At 39.0% G+C, this 22,388-nt stretch overlaps 3 protein-coding genes across 5 annotated transcripts; 1 reads left to right on the forward strand and 2 right to left on the reverse strand.

Annotated features, from left to right (window-relative positions):
* Positions 1-817: 817 nt before the first annotated feature.
* aurkb (aurora kinase B) lies at positions 818-11,997 on the reverse strand. 3 transcript variants are annotated; one of them, XM_039620542.1, is made up of 10 exons: positions 6,010-6,155; positions 5,052-5,156; positions 4,541-4,579; positions 4,219-4,297; positions 3,822-3,867; positions 3,542-3,730; positions 2,820-2,958; positions 2,571-2,719; positions 2,313-2,487; positions 818-1,548 (listed from the first exon to the last, which is right to left on the reverse strand). In XM_039620542.1, the coding sequence occupies exons 4-10, from the start codon at positions 4,235-4,237 to the stop codon at positions 1,375-1,377; spliced, it is 891 nt and encodes a 296-aa protein (XP_039476476.1). In that variant the 5' UTR covers positions 4,238-4,297; positions 4,541-4,579; positions 5,052-5,156; positions 6,010-6,155; the 3' UTR covers positions 818-1,374. The 3 variants fall into 3 exon arrangements, 2 of the variants coding, with proteins under 2 accessions (XP_039476476.1, XP_031597343.1); XM_031741483.2 differs by lacking the exon at positions 5,052-5,156 and having other exon boundaries at positions 6,010-6,163; XR_005615057.1 differs by lacking the exons at positions 818-1,548; positions 2,313-2,487; positions 2,571-2,719; ... (3 more) ...; positions 4,219-4,297; positions 4,541-4,579 and adding exons at positions 11,654-11,729; positions 11,865-11,997 and having other exon boundaries at positions 6,010-10,182.
* A 198-nt stretch (positions 11,998-12,195) lies between these two features.
* cops6 (COP9 signalosome subunit 6) lies at positions 12,196-19,075 on the forward strand. The gene is made up of 10 exons (XM_031741493.2): positions 12,196-12,322; positions 13,735-13,860; positions 13,983-14,114; positions 15,081-15,169; positions 15,431-15,493; positions 15,583-15,630; positions 15,734-15,848; positions 16,662-16,754; positions 16,978-17,078; positions 18,616-19,075. Exons 1-10 carry the CDS (start codon positions 12,280-12,282, stop codon positions 18,754-18,756), a joined length of 951 nt encoding a protein of 316 aa, XP_031597353.1. The 5' UTR covers positions 12,196-12,279; the 3' UTR covers positions 18,757-19,075.
* Positions 19,076-19,518: 443 nt separating this feature from the next.
* Positions 19,519-21,801, reverse strand: and3 (actinodin3). Its single transcript, XM_039620550.1, has 5 exons — positions 21,699-21,801; positions 21,317-21,380; positions 21,177-21,221; positions 20,920-21,080; positions 19,519-20,530 (listed from the first exon to the last, which is right to left on the reverse strand). The coding sequence occupies exons 1-5, from the start codon at positions 21,762-21,764 to the stop codon at positions 19,730-19,732; spliced, it is 1,137 nt and encodes a 378-aa protein (XP_039476484.1). The 5' UTR covers positions 21,765-21,801; the 3' UTR covers positions 19,519-19,729.
* Positions 21,802-22,388: the final 587 nt, after the last annotated feature.

Consider the following 22,388-nt stretch of genomic DNA (forward strand, 5'->3'; position numbering starts at 1 on the left):
TATTGTCTGGTGCATCATGACAGAAAATCAGACAGCCGACCACAGGCTGTTACTTACTTACAGCAGGAATTGCAAAGTTTCTGTGTGTAAAATTGCAAAAATTTCTTCAGTTCCAGAAAGATTAAAGTGTTTAATTAAAAGAAAATGTGATGTGACCCAGTGGTAAAGTTCCCTCTGTCCCAACATTTTCAGTGTGTTGCATCAAGGGTCAGCTACCCTGCCATGAACTGTAAACTTCCCAGTGAAGTTGAATCTTGGACACGATTAAGTGTTGTAACAGAACAGTGATCCCAAACACATATCAAAGCTGGGTTTGAACATATAAAACAAGCCACCTTGAAGCTCCTGGAATAGCCTTCCCCACCTCAACCCTATTGAAAATTTGTGGATTACGCTTTTAAAACAAACAAACAAACAAACAACAAAAACAAAACAGGTCTATACCAGGAAACCAACAAATTTAAATGAACTTTGCTCATAATCCTGCCAAGACTGGTCAAATATCCAGCCAGAATTATGCCAGAAGCTTGATGATAACTACCAATAGCCTCTTTTCAGGGTGCACCTTTAACCAAATATTAGAGGGTGTATATATACACTTTTGCTCTTGTGGTTTAAAAAAAAAACAAACAACTTACTTACCCTTACTTGATAGAAGTCTGTCACTACAAATCAATATGTTTAAAAAAAAATGTTGAATAGGCAACTTAACATAACCCTTAGCAAAGGTAGGACTTATAGTTGCACTACACTACCCAGGTTTGCCAAGCAGCCAGTTATAAACTCTGTGATCAATTACTCATTTGATGAAAACAAATCCTTTTACAACATTTATTAGAAAGTTAAAGTACATCTCGAAGGAAATTAAAACATCCTTTCCTGCGTAAGCCCCAAACTCCTCGGCATAAACTATTCAAGAATATAAATGAGGCAGTCTAACAGTAGTATTTTGGTGTCAACACCATCTGAGGCAGCAATCCAAAACAAAGCTGTGTCCATTTTAAAGAGTAAAGAAATCACAATTAAAAAGACAAAAACAAAACACACTTCTAGAGAAGGCACTATACATAGAACTGTACATTAAAAAAAACAAGAAGAAGACAAAAAAAAAAGGGTATGCGTGAATAGACAAACAGCAAAAACTGATTAACCAAAGTAATTTTAAAGCAAAAGAAGTGAAAGATTCTCTCCATATCCAGGTTCTCAGGATTTGCTGTTCATCTTTGTCATGCATGACATAATACTCTGAACCCTTTTTATGTATAAAAATGCCAGTATAATGGCAGTTTGAAGCCCATAGCAGTGAAACCAAAAAATACTGGGCCACAGTCTCTTGCGGAAGGAAAAAGAGCCATCATAGGAAGGTGAGCAGGCTCAGGATTTCTTGACAGGGCAGGTTGGAGGCAAGAGCCTGTGAGAGTTGGCACGCACCCACTGGTGGTCGATGACACTCTGTAGTGGGAGGCGATCGATGGGGTTGTGGCGAAGCAGCTTAGAGATCAAGTCTCGGGCGCCATCAGAGACAACTTTAGGGAACTTCAAGTCCACCTGCAAATGGAAAGATTTGATTCATGCATTTATCAGCAAAGGGGAACACTAGGATTCTTAAAAGTATTAGCTGACTCACAAACTGCTAGGTACAGTCTAGTTTGATAATCATTTCCTGATACATGAGATGTAATGATCCAATCAAGTTAGGAAAAAGAAAAAGATGCAAGATGTGTCATTTTAAGAATTTATAACCAGGTAATTAAACATAGATAAAAGTATTTTTATGCATTTTCTAAAACTTGTGAAAGGAATGAGCAGTCAAATCTTGTGCCCTTCAGAGTCATCCACATATGCCAGTCAGATACTGTTCTTATGCACGTTTTAGAAAATGCATAAGTTTAAAACAAGCTGAGCTTAAATTAAACCTTTGCTTGTGATGTATTTTGTTCAGAATAATTGTTAAGATCTGGGAAAATTGAGAGAGTCAAGAAAGTCAGCTCAGCGTAACACTTTAATCTGAGCTAAAACTCAAAATGAGTGTACTAAATCTGGTATGCATAATGCTACAGAAGGTAAATTATCTTGTGTACTACATTACATTCCCAGAAGAAATAATGAAAAACCTACAAGAATTTAGCTGTATCCTTCTGGTAGGTTTTTTTTGTATAAAGTAAGAGCTAAAGGGAAACAAGTACTCAACTAGACTGATACCTAAATGGCTCCTCTCACTACAGTAAAATCAGCTTCTTCTCTTTGAAACTTGTAACTTAATCATGAGATTTGACTGACCAAGTGCATTACACATGCAGAGAAACACCAACCTTCATAATCCTTTTGTACGTTTCTGAGTGGCTTGCTGTTTCAAACGGTGGGTTGCCGACTAAACACTCGTAGCAGAGGACGCCAATGCACCACAAGTCCACCTTCTCACTATGGGTGTGTCCCTCAATCATCTCAGGAGGAAGGTAGTCCAGTGTTCCGCACATTGTGCGACGTCTGGGAAGGTTTAAAAGATGTAAGCAGGGAAGGGTGAACAGGCATCTTAAAGAGAGTAAAGTAGTGACAGTGCAGTTCCTTACCTTAGAGAAGGTGCATGGACTGACCAACCAAAATCAGCAATTTTCAGCTCTCCACGATAACCGAGAAGAAGATTCTCAGGCTTGATGTCACGATGAATTACTTTCTTCTCATGGCAATACATTAGTGCATCAGATATCTCCTCCATGTACTGGAATTTTAAAGAAGTTGGCATTAGGTTATAACTTTACTGTTTATGCAGTTCAGAGTATAGCATTTTTTGTCACCTACAATTCTGGTTGAGTTCTTACCGTGGCAGTACGCCGATCATCAAATCTGCCACATCTCTGAAGCTCTTTGTACATTTCACCACGTGGGGCGTACTCAAGCACTAAAAACACCCTCTTACGGTCATGGAAGTAATTGTAGAAGCGCAGGATGTTTGGATGCCTAAGGAAATGAAGCAGAAGAGATTTAAATCAGCATGCTAAATGCACCAAATATAAGCAGGCATTATACAGTATGCATTTATACAATATCAGCCTAATCTATAAGAGACAAATAAACCACTGAGAACACACCATTTCTTTGTATCTTGTCCCCAGAGGCATTATACATGTAAATCATTGGTTAATAGCCCAGACATTAACTACATTTCTCAGTGTATAGCAATGGCACAGTTAAAGATTTTTTTAAAATTACACAAATTATTGAAATGTTTAGATATAGAAGTACAAAGCTCTCAGCTTTAACTTGGCATTCTTCTGACCATTTGAATGCCCCTGTAACAGACAGCGGAGGGTAGCACATAGCCTGCCAAATGTGTGTGAATTATAGGACGGTTGTTATAATTGCCCTAAAAATGAGACAGTCCTACAAAAGGTTATTTTGTACATTTCAATGAATGTATCACCACACGTCTTATTTGAACACATCTTGTGTGACAAATTAAACTTGTGTTTGTAAACTCAGTGTGCTTAAGATGACATAAAAGGGAGTAGAGCCAAAAAAAACAAAGAAGCAGGATACTAACTTGAGATGGGCCTGAATCTCGATCTCTCTCCTGAGTTGATGCTCCACACCTTCTTTCTCCATCTGAGACTTGAACAACACCTTCAGCGCCACAATTGCTTGGGGTTTCTTCACTCTCGCAAGATAGACATTTCCAAACTTTCCCTTTCCAAGTGGCCGACCAATGTCAAAGTCATCAATGGAAATTTTCCTGAAATAAAAACAAATAAAAGGTCTTTTAAATATTCAGGACAAAGGCAACATATTAGGAATATAGAACTAGCCTTAGGTAGTACACTTACTTTGAAGCTGAGCTGGAGGATGAGCCAATGCATTCTCTCGCAGGACCTAAAAATAACACCACAATTAAAACTTAGCAATTAAAAATTTCCTGAGGGGTCTCAATCAGTTATCATAGGTTTGTGTATTGTGATTAGTTTTTAAATGTCATTTTTACTTTGTTTCAAATTCAATTTCAGTCAGTTTCCAAACTGGATATAAACACTTCAGTTTACTTCTTAATTTTCTGTCTTTTAATTTTGTTTTTCTAAATGTAGTTTTCCAGGTATATGGATTTTTTTTAAACTTTAGTTTTCATTTCTATTTTGATCAATTTTCCCCCCAACATCCAGTTTTAGTTTAGTTAACTACAATAACCTTGGTCTCATCAGCATCTGCATGTAAGGAAGAAAGACTTACCCATGACAGTATTTTTCATTGTGTCTGGTCGCTGCTTCACCACAACTCGTTGAGGGCCTGACAGGTTCGGTGTGGCAAACTGACATCAAGAGCAAACATAAAAACACAGCCATAAGTGATTTATTCATTCCACTATGGCTAAATCACTCACGTATTAATATTACTACAAAATTTTACCTACATATATTTGATTTGCTCAAAGTGACTTTCAGTATTTTAATAACACCTCAGTCCAATCTGAATCAGATATGCTTGCTAGGTTTAAGCACAGTTAACAGTAATGGGTCAAGAAACATAATCTTTTACAATTTTCACTACTTACTGGTCTTTGAAGACCTCTGGGCTCGTAATTTTCTTTATTCTGTAAAGAAAGAAAGAAAACTCACTAAACACACAGTACATTTGAGCTATTTTGTGCCCCTTGTTTTTAGCTTTATACTTATTTTAGACAACCAACAAAGGAAAGCAAGCAAGAGATTAAGGCACACTTTGTAACTCATAACGTAGGGTGTTGTGTCAAGGCTCAGTGCATCCCTGTTTATCATTAATGGTGACTTTAACCAAGAGTTTGGAATTAACTCAATGTCTGAATAGATTACTTATAAAATATGGTCTGAAGTTCATCCAAGTCATAATTATAAACACATTCTGATTTCAATCATTAAACACAACCAGGTGTTCTTTTCATTTCTTTGCGCGCGCACACACACCGAGCTTTAGTCTGGTGAAAAAAGTAAGTGAACTTATTTATGTAAATTGTAGAAACTTTCTTCATGTATACCTTATGATGCATGCACATTGACAAACATGAATGCTGGAGTATTTCTCCTTACCAAACTGTTTCAGTTCATCAGTATTTCTTGGAGATCTTTATTTAACAGCTCTCTTCACTTAATGCAACAGCATCTTAACTAGTTTCAGGTCCCCAATTAATCTTTCTAGAAACGATACAGAATTTGTATGCTTTTACTTACTGGAAGGGCCACCTCTACAATCACTGTCACTTCCTGTTTTATCCCAAAATAACACACGTTCCTAAAGTTGGAGAGCCACCCTCCACTTCAAGTTATTACTTAATGTGTAAAATAAAGAAATATAATGGAGAGCACAGATGGCTATTACTGTGACCTAACTGATGGTTAGATTATTTCTATATTTCACCCCCTCTCGTTTTTTTTAAACTGTGCATACACCTAAAGCATTTTCTAGTGCCAGAGACAGTAATAAATTTGACTTCAGCTGGTTTTCCTTATCATATACAAAGTAGAGAACGAAACACTGTCTGTGGGTGGCTGAATTACCCACCACAACTCTTTACCCGGTTTGAGAGGTAAAGACGCCTTGTTTTATCATGACTTGATCGCCACACTGACCTTAGATATGCTGGTTCAATGCTTTATATACAGTTCATAAATTACACTTACTGGATTGAAGATCAACGAGTTAAACATTTAAATTAAACGTTAAACAAAGAACAAGGTTTACCAGGCCTCTGTTAATTAAAGTCAGCGTTCAAACGATTGCAGTACAAGTCACTGTGCTGATCAACTTTAAGGAAAACATTAACTTAACTTTAAGTGGAAAACACTGCCTCGTTCAAAGAATATACTACGTGTGATCTTTTTACCTCGAGTTAACGTTAAACGTTAGTCTGCTAAGATAGCTTGCGAGCACAAGGTTAGCTAAATTAAGCTAAAATTTACGTCTACGTAAACATTATATAGGGAGTTTAAATTGTTATCAACTGTTACTCGGTAACGCTTCGATATAAATGTATAAATATCAAATTACCTGCATCGTAGTGAAGGAAAAACAGTATTAACTTTACAGCGTGAAAACCCCAATCTTGTAACCTAGAACTTCCTCGGCCGCCAGCGTTTTCAAAAAGCTAATCTTCACGAACGTGATTGGTGAGCTTCGCACACTTACAGAACAGTCATTGGACAAAAGCGCTGCAAGGGGCAGCGTGTCATTGGTGAGCGCTGGCTGTGGTCCCGCCCACATGCTGTACATTATTTTTAAAAAGCAGGAGTAACGTCCATGGTATGTGATGTATGTAGGCTGTATAAAGCATTTATATCCTTTGTCCGCGTCCATAAAGCCTCAAATTTTCATTGGCTAAAATCTACAAAATTCAAGCACGTGACAGAAAACCAACAGTACCTAACACACCTGGTACGGTTTGAATGTATTTTACTTCATTTCTATGTTATGCTACTTTCAAATCTTACTTCACAAATGCAAATATTTTACTTTATACTTCATTTACTTTATACTTATTACTTCATTCTTACATACTTAATATGAATATTTAATTTCTCCTTGTGGGACTAATAAAGGTATATCAATCAATCCCTTCACAGTATGGTTCTAGTCTATATTTGCCCAAAAATTCCCTCGTAAATAACTCCATACATTTTGACCATTTTTTTTAAAATCAATGATCTAATTAAAATGTATAAATAGCTTACCTGACAATGATAATAAATCGTTGATTAGTCCTTAATAAAGAGTATGGGAAGTGTATTTTCAAATTTACAACACTTATTTTGCAGAAAATCATCACACAGTAACACAATAGCCATAAAAGCTATTTTGATTTATAGCTATATTTATTAATTTACTGAAAGTGAAAATGGCAAGAAATTTCAGTTGTTTAATATTGTCCTCACTGCTATAGCATAAAATTCCTCATAACTACTATATATAATTAGCAACATTACTTCAACAATAATCAACACTTGGAGCACATAAAAAGCTAATTGCAACTAGTTAGTACATTCAGGGCAGTGGTAGGAAACTTTGTATGCAGGACTTGAATGTGGTTCCCACTCACCTGTTCTGAAATGGGTAAAACAGGTGCACCATATATGACCACATCTATGCTGTTTTACTAATTCACTGTTGGAAGATTCCCACATGCTACAGCAGTTGCCTGTCTCTGCAGGAACCTGAGCAAATGTGGTGAGAATACAGAAAGCTCTTGTGACCACTATCCTAGAAGGAGATACACACAGACATGGCATGTACATGTTTACAGTTTAAGAGTCTCTAAAACCACTGTCTTCCTTGATTTGACCTATGGTGGATCTAAAATGTATCCAAATAGCTGCGGCTCAAATTTGATCAGTAACAGCCGTAATGTACAAAAATTCATAGCACCCTTACAACAGTATAACATTTTTAACTATTGTAATCTATGTGTATTTCGGGTCACTTTCAATCTGAAATGTTCACACTGGACAAATTTGAACTCAACAGTATGTAGGTGTTAAATTATTTGTTATGTAGCATATAAATAATAAAATGATTTCCAGCTGCAAAATATACTGTATATCATATATAAATTCATGAATCCAAACTTTTAATCCCATAATTACTTTTAATTAAGATGCTTTTAATTTTGATTATACGGTTTGTGTACCGTTAAGCTACTTGTGTAGGATTAATACTTACTCATTTAAATTCTTGTTTTTCCGCTTTCCAAAAACCGTTACTGGCCACTCCAACACTCAAAACAAGAGAAATGATCCATGACAATTTTCTGAAGCTTAAGCTAACAAGAAATAACCTACGTAAGAGAAGACCAGACAAAATGTAGCATTTGACCTTGAAAAATGAGACGTGCAGTTTCATGACGAACTGATCAGTCATCTTTAAAGGTGCAGTTGACATACTGTATTTGTATTCAAGCACAAATTCTGGGTTTACTTTATCAAAATAGCTTTATTCAGAAAAATTTGTTCTTTACAAGATGAACCTTCATTGAATGGTTGCTTTAAATGCAACACACTTCGGTGTGATGACAAAGATCTTACATGTTTTTTCCTAAAATTGAGACAATATACACACATTCAGGATGAGCGGTTCTTTTTTGTTCTCAGTTTCTACAAATCACATATGCAAAGCCCAACGATATCCTGTGCATCACCCAGCCAAACAGAGTAAAATATATGTTCTCTGACAGTATATGTTGTTGAGAAGTGGTAAAGAACAGGAAACAGGTGGATCATGACTTGTTTGTCTTTGTTGCTGACACCTGCTTATCTGTTTACAGTCTAACAGCAACTGTTCTGCATTTTATTTCATATCGTTTCTAAGCACTAAAAAGGAGAGACTTCCCACTGACTTACCTCAAAGACACTGAGTATTGTAGGAGATCATGAAATATCCCTTAAGACAATATAATTTGTGTCTATGATGACAGATGTTTTTTCTTAACTTTCATAATGTAGTAGCCTCAGTTTATGAGGCAACCTTTCAAACTGATGAGAAAGATGTTTTTCATGATGTTTGCATCAATGTGATGAAGTAATCTGATTTGTCAACGACAGACAATTCAGATTGGAAGTTTTAGGCAACTGTCACCAATTAGATTTTTCAGAAAACACCATATCACAATATATCTCCTACTTCTAAGTCAGCTTTAATCGAGACGAGTAACATTTTGAACATAATACTCTAAAAACCTAAATAAAGGGCCAAAACATTTATTGTTGTTCTTGCACTGCTGAAACCTGCAATCCTCCTCTAAAGCCCTCAAAGGTAATTATATTGAGGAAGTCATTTATTTTCATACATACTATTTTTTTTTTATTTTATCGCTCAATAATCCCCTAATACATTTGAATACATTACTGTGTACAGCTTTTCGGTTTTTTGTTACTTCATTCTAAAAGCCTAAAAAAATACTATAAACATGGATCATTGTGAGTAGACTTTTAAAATTATTTTTATTTATTTATGGACTTATTGTGGCATTGTCAGAAAAAGTTGACAAAGCATTCTGAATCCGGCTCTACTTATGTCAACATGATCTGAAAGTCTATGTAACCGTTTTGTTTTTTGTTGTTGTTTTATTTTATTTTTAAAATCCCATGTGGGTTGCTTGTATATAGCAGCATATAGCTTCATTCAATCTTCATTATTCTGAACAGAGCAGTTGGTAAACACCAGTGTGCAGGATGGCAGCAGGACAGCCAGTGTGCGACGCAGACCTGGAATAGGATCGTTCATATCTGCAGTCTTGTTCTCATCGCTGCTGCCATCTGCACCTTCAGCTTCTTCTCTGTCCTGCTCTTCTTCCTCACCACCCTCCCCCTCCTCTGCTGGTGGATTCTGACGAGGCTGGAACCTGACGTCCACAAACTCCAGCTGGCGAAGTCCACGGAGCATCCTGCAGCTCCGGGCTATCTGTAGCTCGCTGAGTGTGCAGTCCCACAGGCGCAGACGTTTCAGGTCTCTCAGGCGGCTGGCGCAGAGCAAACCTGGACCCACCTCTTTTCCACCAAGACTTAGCTCCTCCAGTCCAAGCCAGCCAGCCCCCAAGCCAAGGGAGGCCATATGTAACTGGTAGCCCTGCCGCCCTGTAATGCCTATTTCCAGAAACTTGAGCCTGGAAAGCCCTTCTACACCACAGACACCATCTTTGGCAGCACAGCTTCTAAGCCCATTAGCTGTTACGCGAAAGGTGTCACGTAGCTCTAGACGACAGAGCCTCTCCCATGATGTCAGACCCTGCAGGTGCTGGTCTGTAAAAGAGGGCACATTGTTAAGGACTAACCTCTCAATACCAATCCCTGAAGGAGAGCCAGCCCCTTTTCCTTTCTGGTTCCTTCCTTTCAGTTGAGAACCAACACTGGATGTGGGTTCTGCTCTTTCTTGGAGACTAGCTGATGAAGTAGGCAGGGTCTGATTGAAGAAGCCACGAGGCAGCTCGCAACCCCGCAGCTCCAGCACCTGCAAAGATGGAGGTAGGATCTGGCAACTGGGCAGGCTTCTCAGGTCTGCATGCAGAAGATAGAGTTTACTCAGTCGAGGGCATTTTGTGGACAAAGCTTTAAGCCAAGACTCAGAGAGAAAGGTTCCGCCACGTGCGGACAGCAGCAAACCACGCAAGCGAAGGCACCTTAGTCCGCAACCCAGGTACTGACGCAGCAGGACCCAAAGGATGCGGGATGTCACCTAACACACAGTGGACAGTCCATGAATATGTGTGTGTTGAGAGAGAGAAACAATAACTGTCAATAACTGCACAAACACACAACCCATATGTTATCAAAAGATGCTCACAGTTTATTTTTAGAGCATATTTTACACACAAAAGCATTTCAAAATGCTTTACAAATTTACTATCAAAGAAACTAAAATCCCTTTAAAGCAATGAAAACTGATAGGTTTAGGGTCAGAAGCATATTAACAAGAGACCTATCTGACCATAGTCACACAGGTGGCTTTAAAAAACGTAAGACACTGCAATTACTTTACTATCAAAGAAACTAAAATACACACACAATAGAAAAACACATACTCGCCAGGAGAAAATATTAGTGGACGGCTGTTAAGAATAACTAGTAACAGCTCAGAAACTGTCAATAGATGGCCTAAGACTCAAATCAGCAGCTAGGTTGTTGAAACAAAGACATGTCAAAACTAAAGCAGGCTAATATTAAGCTCCTGAAATAGCTTTCCCAAAGCTTCAACATCAATCGTACTGAAAATTTGTAGACTGTGTTTAAAAGCTGGCTCTGTGCCAGGAAACCAACCAATTTAAATGAACTCGACCAATTCTGCAAAGAACAGTGGTCAAATATGCAGCCACTGTTGCACCAGAAGCTTGTCGATGGCTACCGAAAGTATCTAACTGAATTGCAACCAATATTTATATTAACTAAATATTAGTTGGGGTTGTATGTGTATATTTGATTCAAACTTGTGCATCTAGTTTTTCCTCTTTAAAGGCATTAAAGATGCGTTCTGTACAATTATTCCACCCTGGACAAAGAACAGTTCAAAGAAATTATGAAAAGCCCCAAATTCCTATGTAAAGAGCTTGGAAAGAAAAATGGCTGGACTTCTTTAAGTTTCTTGAAGACATTTCACCTCTCACCCGAGAAGCTTCTTAAGTTCTAAGACCAAATGGTGGAAAGTCCCAGGTATTTAAGCTCTAGTGGGAGTTGTCCCTTAAGACGGTCGTTTGGTCTTAGAACTGAAGAAGCTTCTCGAATGAGAGGTGAAATGTCTTCAAGAAACTTAAAGCAGTCCAGTCCCTTTTATTTCCAAGCTCCTTGGATTACCATGAGAACCTACACAGACCCAAATTCCTGTGGCATTCATTCATATAAATTTCTCAGCACAACTGTATAAGTGGGCCCGTTTTGAGACAGGAAAATCCGGGTGTTGTATCTTTATTTGATTACACAGATGAAACCCAGTGCTGATTTTATGTGAGGGGATATATTAAAACATGAGTCAACAGCTCTTAGTCTTTCATCTTTATAAAAAAGAAAAAAGAAAAAAAAAAAGCAGAAGTTATCGCTATGGGTTTGTTTCTTTTATTATCCCCAAGTAACAGACTAGATTACTAAAAATGGCTGGCCTGCATTAACAGCAGAAACGAAAAATTATGAAGCCACACTGGCAACAACATCCTTACCCCTTTCCATGAAGTCAGGTCGACATTTCTCCACAGTCTTTGGTCTTTAACAAGGCGTTTCCACCTCTTACATACTCTAAAACCACAATTTAAAATATATAAACATATACACAAATCACATAACAAAAGACAAAACAAACGAAAACCTGAGTTTTGTTTTAAACGACGAATAACTAGTAAATCCTTGAGAGCAAAGTTGAAATCCCCTTACCTCCCGGCTCTGACGACCTCTCGTACGTTCAGGTAAGACAACACATCGATTAAAATGTTTTCGGGAAAGTAGTCCAGATTGCAGCCCCAGAATTCATCCATTTTGTAAACAAAACTCTCAAACCTCACACACGGAATGGTACACGGACGCACACGGGTTGCGCCCGAATCAGCAATCCCCCGGAAACACCGGTCCACTGACTGTGTGACCGAGCGGCCGCTGGGCAGAAATCAAATCAGCTACTTTAAGCTCAACACAACATTCCCCGACCCAGACAGCCTATGTTTCTATAAACCCGTCAGGTTTATGACCGTGAATATGCGGCACGTTTTGTTTTAAAAAAGAGCCCCACGAAGAGCCACTTAACGTCCTTTGCATCAACAGTCCACTGCGCCTGCGCGGATTACCGGACAAGATGGCGACCAGCAATGGTGGAGGAATGGAAGTGGATGGGGCAGGCGAGTATTTATCCCTCATCTCATCGTTTCTGTCCACATCAACCAAAACCTGCGTGCAGGTTGCCGTATATGTTGTTTTTGTGTGTTATAAGTGAGCGGAAGTGACGACTCCGTGGTGTTAAGGGGTCGTAAGGAGCTTGCTCGCTGACATAAGCAGGTTAACGTACTCAGCTCTGTGAAGCTGTCAGTACATTCATCACTGTGGATGTTTGAGGCAGTTCCCTCTGCTCTGCCACAGGAGTTTGCATCAGAAATTCGAAGTAAAATCTAACATCATGTGTAGTTTGATTAAAATGCTGTGGCAGTGCTGCAACACCAACCACGTAAACATTAGCTGTACATGAGAGGAACCGACATGCAGGCCTATATCTGTGTGATTAGTTACACATACATTAAAATGACTGTATGTAGCGAGCATAGGGCGACCACTCAGAGTCGAGAAAGTCGCGTTTTATTAATTTTATAAACTGTGTCATTGGGCACTCACTGACTGATCTACCTGCTCAGGTGTCCTGTTGGGAAACTGTGGAACTCGTTTTATGATTGCATATGCTATACAACTTTTTAGGAACGATCATGAGACTGATCTTTTGTGCCAAACTAAACAGATGATTAATGCCAAAAGGATATATCCAGTCACTTATTTTGAATGTAAAGAAAACGTTGTATGCACTGTTGCTTGGCTCTGAAGCTAAGTCATTGTCATCAGCTACAATCTGAGTGTAAATAATTTCTCTTATTATTTTGTCTGTTATGCATTGGTTATACGTTATTGATTGTTTTGGGTTCATACTGATTTACGGCTATTGATGTGTCTCTGCTTATTTTCTTGTGTTTCACATATACATGCAGTTTGATTAGACGTATACCGAAACAGGACTGATCCATTGTTCATTAACTTTCCAGTTAATGTGATTGGACCATATTAATCACTTTTGGTTGATCACTGTTCCTTTTTTTCCTAATTTTTCAGTAATTATTTGGATTTGAAGAAGTATTTCCACTTGTACCTGGTTCATTTAATCTCAAATCACTGTTGCCCTTTTGCACAACTATCTCAGATTTGCCTAAAAAGGCAATGGTCCACAGATTGGATACATATTGATTGCTGTGAAATTTTAGCTTCATATATCAAATACTTTTCAAGATGTATTCTTTTCAAAAGTGGTCCATCGACACATTTTCATTGATATCATACGAAGGTAAAAGTTTACAGCTTGGGACCATAAAATTCTAAGACGGTTGAGCAGAAAACCCATGGTGATTTGAAATGGAATGATCCCTTTGTCTGGCTTTCCAGTAATTGTTTGAATTTGACAAAGTGCTTCCAGTTAACAAGTTTTTTGACTTTTTGATATTGTCATTGACATACTGTTAATCCCAATCTTATTTGTGTCTTTGTATGACTGCAGCCAGCCCCAGTGTTATGGCCTCAGGGGTCACTGGGAGTGTTTCTGTGGCCTTACACCCTCTGGTTATCCTAAACATATCCGATCACTGGATACGAATCCGCTCGCAGGAGGGCCGACCAATGCAGGGTATGTGTGAAAAAACAACACATTATCCAATCACATATTTATATATTTTGAGCTTACGTGCATTGGAATAAAAGTCTAAGTCAAAGATAAACATATGCTGTTGTGTTTGTCTCTCTGCTCAGTGATTGGAGCTCTGATTGGGAAACAGGAGGGTAGAAACATTGAGGTGATGAACTCCTTTGAGTTGCTGTCTCACACCATAGACGACAAAGTGCACATTGACAAGGAGTACTACTACACCAAGGAGGAACAGTGTAAGTTTTCATCAAGTCTTAAGGACAATAATGCACATATTTGTGTGTGCATCTTCTTTGATGACTCAGTTGTTCGGTAGCTGGAGTTGTGCTAAAATTAGTAACACCGGCATAATCATCATTCAGGAGATCAGTTCACACATCAGCTTGTTGGATGTGTTTTTCTAGACTTTAGTTTTGTCCTTGCCTGCTTTATTAAATTGAGACATTTTGTATCTGTGTTCTGACTTTCTCACACAAAGAACAATAAACAATACAACAATTGATAAGTCTTGAAGGCCAGAATGGGACTCTGTAGTTTTGGCGTTTCAGTTCCCAAAGAGTACCGATACATTGTTAATATGTCTGGATGTGCAAGGAGTAAAACATGTGAAGGGAGGTTTCTAACACTTGACCAAGAGATGGCAGCATTGGATCCAGTTGTTGAGCCATAAGTAAATGATTTACACACAAGTCTTTTGGTCAAAATTACATAAAAACTACCAAAACTCTCATTCTCTGCCTCTTATTTTGGATTTTGTAATTTTGTTTTCAAGTCAGTTAAGTTGCTGTTAATTTCCAGAAAATCAGAACAGGCCTTGTAATAAAAACCCAACTCTTTATGAAGGCAGTTGACTCACAGTCGTGCAGACTCTGTAAGAGTTTGCAGAAAAGCCTCATAAAGCAGAGTTTTTATTTATTTAGTTTTTTATCACGTTTTATTAAAATGACAAAGACCTAAACCTGTAGTTTGTTTTGTAAGTTCACTATATTGTTTTAGTTCGCTTTAGTTAACTGCTGTAACCTTGAATAAAGCGGAGCATGAGCAAAGCAAAAAAAAAAAAAAAAAAAAACTCTTCAGTTTTCATGTAACTATGAGAGCGTTCATTGATGATTATGTTCTCCAAGCCCCTCTCAGATATTTATTTATTAGTAAGTCAAGTCATCAGATCATTTTTGTCCTCACATTGTCCTCTGGTCTCTCAGTCAAACAGGTCTTCAAAGACATGGAGTTTCTGGGCTGGTACACCACAGGTGGTCCTCCAGACCAGTCAGATATCCACATTCACAAGCAGGTAGGCAGACACTGAAGCCCACTGACAGGTGGCAGGATGTCGATGTTTTGACACGTGTACTGTGGCCATGAATATTTCAGAAGCGAAATGTATCAGTTTTAACCTTTTAAATATCTTAAAATCCCATACACACCTGCTTCACTTGTGTTGTACTTAAAAACATGCCTTTATACTGCTATAGAGTCTACACACAAATAAATGATGCCGGATACTTCAGATCATTTGCTTTTGCCTTACCCTCATTTCTCTACTTCCTGGCAGGTGTGCGAGATCATTGAGAGCCCTCTTTTCCTGAAGCTCAACCCAATGACCAAACACACGGACGTGAGTTCATTTGCATTGTTTCAGCAACGATGTCAGTGGCACAAACACAGACACATCTGCTCTAAACAAAGTGTGCTTTTGTCCCACAGCTTCCTGTTAGCGTTTATGAATCTGTCATTGACATCATCAGTGGCGAGGTATAGTTTACTTCCACTTTTATCTAGTGCAGATCTAATCTTGATTGGCACAGATATTTCAGTTCTATCTGATATGTATTGTTTTTGTTTGTTTGTTTCTCAGGCCACCATGTTATTTGCTGAGCTGACGTACACTCTGGCCACAGAGGAAGCGGAGAGAATTGGCGTTGATCATGTAGCTCGTATGACGGCCACCGGCACTGGAGAAAACTCAACAGGCAAGACAAGCTGTTACCTCAAGAATTACTTGTACATGTGCTACTGTCTTACTAGCTACACACTGAGCATAGTCATGAATTGTTGCTAATTAAGCATTCTTTATTTAACAATATGTCACAAAAGGTGGTAAATCAGTGCTTTTCTCCAGCTTAACACAAATCCCAAAGAAATGGCTTTTGTAGCTTTGTTGAGTTTCTAAAGGCTTAGATTAGGTGAGAGGCGCCATTGTCAAAGGTTAAAGGCAGACTTGACTACTTTTTACGAAAATTTGTTTTCTTTAAAAAACTACAATATACAAATGATTTGTGATACGAGGTATGATTTTTTAAAAAGAAGCTTTCACAATTTCACTTTGGCTGCTCTCTAGTTATGTCTTTCTGCACTCATGCCTCTGTGATGCATGCTAGAGCTTCTCAAGTGTATAAGTCATGTTTTTGCATTTGAATTTTAGTTATTAGGAAATGGGCAAAGTCAAAAAAGAGGTGAATCTAGCCCCTGGGCTGCCAGATGCATGGTGGCAGGATCTACAGATTAGATGGTTTCAGCTGAATTTTCTCCCTCAGGGTTTTACAGTAGAACTCCAAACTGACTGCCTCACACTGGGGGGAAATTTTTACTGTGTACAACCAAGTAAACCCAGAAAAGAATGATTAAAATGTCTTTAAGTGAGGTGTAAAAAATTGTCAGTTAGGGCATGGTGTCACATGGTGTCTCCTCCATCAGTCAGCTGTCCTGTGACCTGCGCCTTATTGGTCACCATCAAAATGAATCAGAGTTTAATTGTGATGTTTGGTGTCTTTCTTCTGTGTTAGTTGCTGAACACCTTATAGCCCAGCACAGTGCGATAAAGATGCTCCACAGCCGAGTGAAGATCATTCTAGAGTACGTCAAAGCCGTGGAAGCAGGTGAGAGGATGAGAGGGTCGTTTAATGACGGAGTGAGAGCGAAGAATGTGAAAATAAATCTGAAAAGCAGATGTTTTTAAATGAGATGTTTCCTCTCCTTCATTTTTTTTAAAGGAGGCTCCTCAAACATGCCTCTGTAATTACAAGCTTCTGTTTGACAGTTTCTTGACAGCATTAAAGTAACTTAACATTTTTCAACATGTTGTTTATTTGTTTCTCACAGGCGAGGTGCCATTTAATCATGAGATCCTTCGAGAAGCAAACGCCCTGTGCCACAGACTGCCAGTCCTCAGCACCATAAAATTCAAAACTGATTTCTATGATGTAAGTAATCTTTGTTGCTCCTTCACACACACACACAAAAATTGGACCAAGGCAGGTATCTTTTCAAAATCCTTGGAAAAATGAGAAAAGGAATAATCTAACTTGTTTTAAATATGCTAATATTTAGCACCATTGTAACAGTTAACAGGCAGGGAAACGCCCGCGACTCAGAGATCAGTGCATTCAAATATGATGTGTTTACATGTAATTATAAAGATGGAACTACAGTGTTTCAGTGGACAGAGTTTAGAGCCAAATAAATTTTCGTTACGTATCAAGACATAAAATGCTCAAAATACTTTTCAAGCATTTGCTTTAGGAAGCAAAGATGTAAAGACAAATGCATCAGTTTATAAACTGACCCCATTGCTGCACTGGCCACATAAACCATATGGATCATTTTTGGTGAGATAGAAAATAAATGAAAAGCAGCTCCTAAGTAGTGCAACTGTATTGCAAAAAGTCACCAATCTTCAGTTTGATAAGTTCTATGCAAGACGAGTGAAGTCATTTGAGTTATTTTTGCATTGTTTTTTTAATAATCTGCCAGTGTACAAGAAATTAACGGAGCAGTGGAATGTATTTTTTGCCAGTACCAGCTGGTGATTATTTAGTCACTTTTACACAGTGTACTCCAGTCTCTATTTGTTTACTTTTACCCACATTACATAAATCTTTCGCAGTGTACCCAAGTACTGGGTCCAAAAACTGAAGACAAACACAATCCTAAAATCAAAGCTCACATGTCATTTTATCACAGTGTAGCTGCTAAAAACACCCTTTTTGCTGCACATTTTGCTGCCATCGACATCGAATTCTACATAATAAAATGAAAGCGGCAATAAAAGATAGTCGGTTAGATAAGATAAGAAGTCTCAGTCACAATAAAAAAAATAAAAATAACAAACACCATTACACTGAAGTCTTTTACCAGATGTTATTCAAATTTAGCTAAATCCTGGGTTTGTTGATGTCCTTGATATACATTTGTAACTGTAAAACTCATAAACCACACTGCCCCTGTTTATTGTATTAAAGGAGGACGACACCCAGTGGTTTTCATTAATGTGGTTTTTGATTGATAGTGGAGCTTCAAACCACAGAGGAATAAGGTTTAACACAGGCATTGCACATCAATACATTAAAGTATAAATATAGCTTCTGCTGAACAGTTATCAATCTTTAATATGTTTGGAAGGACTGCAAGTTTAGAGACAGGCACTTATGGTTGATGTTTAAGACACGTTTTGGATAATTAAGCAGGGATGATCGTGGCTCAGAGTGGTCCTTTGGTGGGTAACAGTAAGCACAATCTGTCCAGGTAAAGTTTGTCTGACAGATGTCTGTGCCTTATCTTATTTCTTACAGTTTATTAAACAGAAATATGTGTTAAACTAAATAAAATCCACATTTGACCAAAAAAGTCCTCCATGCAAGAAAAACCCCCATTTATGATTAAATTGTTGTGATGATGTTACTGCTCCTTGTGTTGCAAAAGTGAGAACTCTCTGACACCGTTCTTCTGTTTACCCTGCAGCAATGTAATGACGTCGGCCTCATGGCCTACTTAGGCACTATCACCAAGACTTGCAACAGTATGAATCAGTTCATCAACAAGTTCAACGTCCTGTACGACAGACAGGGCATCGGCCGGAGGATGAGAGGACTCTTCTTTTGAGCAAAGCAGAGAAACAAAATGAGCACTGCAGTTTATTATTCTCTGTTCTGTCCCTTTTTTTCTTTATTTTGGTCTGTTTCTACTTTGATTTGCTAAAAAGCAGTTCTTAAACCAACTGTAGCTTTTCAGAGCAGTTAAAAAATTTCCAACCACAAGTGTATCTAAAAGCACCGATCATTAAAAGCTATGTACAAAGTCACTCAACTCTTTGGCGGGTCTGCACAGCAATGAGTCCACTGTACATGAACGTTCTGTTATTTTACTCAGTTTATTTTATTGTTTCATGTTCCTGTATGTAATAAATGATCTGCTGATTTTTCGTTTTTTTCCCCATGAGACTTTGAATTTTCTGTCAACGAAGCACATAAAAAAAAAAAGTCAGATCTGCACTTTCAAATGAGCACGTGAAAGTCTGCTACGTGGAGCTCGCCTAGCTGGAGGTTTATTGGCAGTAGCAGCACGTTTGCAGATCACCTTCTGAAGTTGTGTTCCTGCTGTTTGATTGCCCTTATAGGTTTTGGACAGAGAGGCAGGAAAAAGACTGCAGGGTGACTTATTGCTCCAGAGTGTATGGAAAATAACAGGAGTCAGCATTTATTTGGCTATTAAATGTACAGCAGAACAGACATAATGACCTCCCAGCATGCATGCTGGTACTTCACAAGTGATATTTACCTGCCATGTGGCAATGGGTGGAGCAAAGCTTTCCTTTTGAGGCTACTTTGCACCTTTCAAAAAGGATATTCCAACTCGAAATGCTACTCGCTGATGAAAAACTGATTTGTTACAATTTATTCTTGTCAAAAAGAAAATTGCTTTTTCACATACTGACAGTTACACATTGAGTCATCGATGTAATTACACTGCATCTAAAAATGCGCTAAGACATTGGTTTTATTGACATTACATTTAAAAGATGTGAAAGTGTGTAACTTGGATGTTTTCATAGTCTGTTTTGTTCCCTCTGGATGTTTCACTGGCTCTCCTCTGCAGGCTCGTCAGCAGCATCAGCAGGCCGTGGGTACTGGAAGCGGGCTGGATCGTACAGATCATCCCTGGGGTCGTAGGGTAGAGGGTGCTGGTAGTAGTAAGGGTGAGGGTAGTAGGTTACTTTCTTCTCAATGGGTGCAGGAGGTGCTGGCTCCTCCACATGTTCCTCCTCTTCTTCCTCCACCACTGGAGGGGGTGGGGGTGGCGGGACCACAACCTTTCCTTTGATGGGCCTGGGTGGGTTTTCAATCAGGCAGTCGGGATCCCAGTAGGGGTCACAATCGTACTCCATGCCCTTAAAGGTGCGGATGTGAGCTGGGGGAGACTTCTTGACAAACACTGGGGGAGGTGGAGGTGGGCCAGATTTCTTAGGAGGAGGAGGTGGTTGAGGCACTGCCACGGGAGCTGGTGCAACCTTCTGGGGAGTGCAGTGGGGGTGGTACCGAGGGTCACAGAGCACAGGTACTGCACCTGTGGGCATGTAGACAATGTGAGGCTTGCAGAGGGGGTCCTTTTGGTTACACAGGTAGAGCACATCAGCCTGTGAAATGGCTGGAGCAATAGGAAGAGCTGGAGGCTCCGTGGGTCTTGGGACCCCTTTCATCGGCGGTGGAGGAGGAGGAGGAGGAGGAGCGACAACTTTGCACTTCTTGTCTGTGGCTGGGTCACACATGATCATAGGCACTCCCAGTTTGCTCTGGAAATAGGAAGCATCAGGGCCATAGGTGTGCTCCAGGTACCTCATCTGCTGGTAGAGCATCCGCAGCTTGTCGATCTCATAGAGCTGAGAGGCGGAAAAAGAGTAAAGGAAAGACAAACCCAGGTTTATTTATGTAGCATGAAACTGCAAAAAAAAAGAAAAGCTGCCTTGAGTAGATTTATAATCTTCGGTTGGTTAAGAAAGAAACCCTGAGAAACATTTAAAATCTGAAATCCTTCATGATTACATGTGTTTCTAAATTAAAAAGCTCAGTTGTAATCGCACTTCTCGACTAAGCTGAGAGGTGCGATGTGATTTGAATCCCAAAATCCCGACCCTCTGAGATCAAAATGAAAAATCTTTTTTCTTCCTGCTTTTTTTTAAACGATGAACACCTATAGTGACACATTCTGAGGTGCCTATACAGACAGTGAATATTTGGGCTACCCCAGGAAGCCCAAAGTGTTTCTTACCCCCTCAGTGTGTCCGATGCTGCTGTAGTATTTGTAGTAAGCCTGGAAGTCTGGGTTTCCTCTGTACCACCGGGGGTCCGCATTGCGCTTTGGTCTGGAGTGAGTCAGAAAATCATTTGCTTTCTCTGCATCAATGCTAACATCGCCTACAGGGACCATCTCTGTTAAAAGAGGAGATGAAGCTGAGTCTCTCAAAAACAGTTGGAAAAACAGCACCGCTGCATAAAGGGTCAGAAAATTGTTCTTTTTTAACTTACGTTCCTGCTTTATGACATTCAGCAAAGATTTGGCCTCCAGCAGGCCTGAAAGAGGATGAAAAATCATTTGTGGATGTTGATTTTGATTGTTTTTGAGAGGTGAAGCTGTGACATTGTGAAGTAAAAGAAGCAGAGCAGACCTGGGAGAAACACAAGACAGAAGAGTGCCCCCGCCAAACACGATGAAGAAATCATCTTGAACCTCTGTGATCATGAAGAAAAGGAAATGATCATTTTGAGAAAAAACGGTTAGTTCGAACAAAATAACTCTGAATCAATTCCATTTCACATCTACACATTTAACAAAGGTGTCTAATACCGAAATTCAATTGTAAGATGTAAAAATATGTCTTCAGGTAAAACTCTTCTGCAATCTGATGCTCTAAATGCAAAGACTAATATAGAATGTAGAATATAAATGTGGCTTGCAATTATTAACTTTATTCATCTAAATTATATTTTTGCTTCTTATTGCACGACCCAATATTGTAAAGAAAACACATCCGCTCCTGTTTTACTCACCTGACTCAGGAGGCAGTCTTCACTGGTCTGAACAAGGCTGAGCGGGTTAAATACACATCTCTGCATCGGTCACCCTGTAACATTATCTTCTATCCAATCGGACTCTACCGACTTTGAGACCGAAATCTTGTCTCCACCTTCCTTTTAATACACTTTAATGTGGGGCCTTTGGCGCCAATTAAGAACAGAAAGCCTCAGGACTTTTGCAGCAAAGCCATAAAACAAAACAGACTTCAAATGGAAACTCCCCATTAAGTCTGGAAGTGAAGCATCACCTGCTGGGGCAACTGCAACCGTAGTGAAAATGCTGCCTACTAACACAATATCCATGCCAGAAAACCTTACAAAAAAACATAGAAGACAACCCACGTTGCCTTAAACATACATTCATAATGAGACTTCACAGATTTCTAAAACACCACCGGTTTCTAAAGGTTGTTATTTTTACCCAGTGAACACCTGCTTTTCGAACACAGGACAGCTATCTACAGAAAAAGCCGCCTTTTTTTTGTCTCAGCATGTTCAATATTCAGACTGCATTCTTACTGGAGGCCGTCATACTAAACATACATGGAATAACACACGCTTGTTAGTTTAATGTTATTTTCCCACATTCCCCAATCATAACGATATTAAATGTGATAAATAGATTGTGAATAACACTCATTGATGTCCATGATGAAAATGTAA

The sequence above is a fragment of the Oreochromis aureus genome, linkage group 2 (assembly GCF_013358895.1).
Source record: "Oreochromis aureus strain Israel breed Guangdong linkage group 2, ZZ_aureus, whole genome shotgun sequence".
NCBI classification, from domain to species: domain Eukaryota; kingdom Metazoa; phylum Chordata; class Actinopteri; order Cichliformes; family Cichlidae; genus Oreochromis; species Oreochromis aureus.

Excerpts from the sequence above, each read along its gene's own strand:
- aurkb (XM_031741483.2), bottom strand. Across the intron at positions 3,731-3,821 it reads TCCTCCAGCTCAGCTTCAAA|GAAAATTTCCATTGATGACT; the intron begins GTAAGTGTACTA and ends TTTTTATTTCAG. Across the intron at positions 2,720-2,819 it reads ATGATCGGCGTACTGCCACG|TACATGGAGGAGATATCTGA; the intron begins GTAAGAACTCAA and ends TTAAAATTCCAG.
- and3 (XM_039620550.1), bottom strand. The coding sequence starts at position 21,764 with ATGCAGAGATGTGTATTTAACCCGCTCAGCCTTGTTCAGACCAGTGAA. Across the intron at positions 21,222-21,316 it reads CTGTCTTGTGTTTCTCCCAG|GCCTGCTGGAGGCCAAATCT; the intron begins GTCTGCTCTGCT and ends ATCCTCTTTCAG. Across the intron at positions 21,081-21,176 it reads GAATGTCATAAAGCAGGAAC|AGATGGTCCCTGTAGGCGAT; the intron begins GTAAGTTAAAAA and ends CTCTTTTAACAG.
- cops6 (XM_031741493.2), top strand. The coding sequence starts at position 12,280 with ATGGCGACCAGCAATGGTGGAGGAATGGAAGTGGATGGGGCAG. Across the intron at positions 12,323-13,734 it reads AATGGAAGTGGATGGGGCAG|CCAGCCCCAGTGTTATGGCC; the intron begins GCGAGTATTTAT and ends GTATGACTGCAG. Across the intron at positions 17,079-18,615 it reads TCAAAACTGATTTCTATGAT|CAATGTAATGACGTCGGCCT; the intron begins GTAAGTAATCTT and ends TTTACCCTGCAG.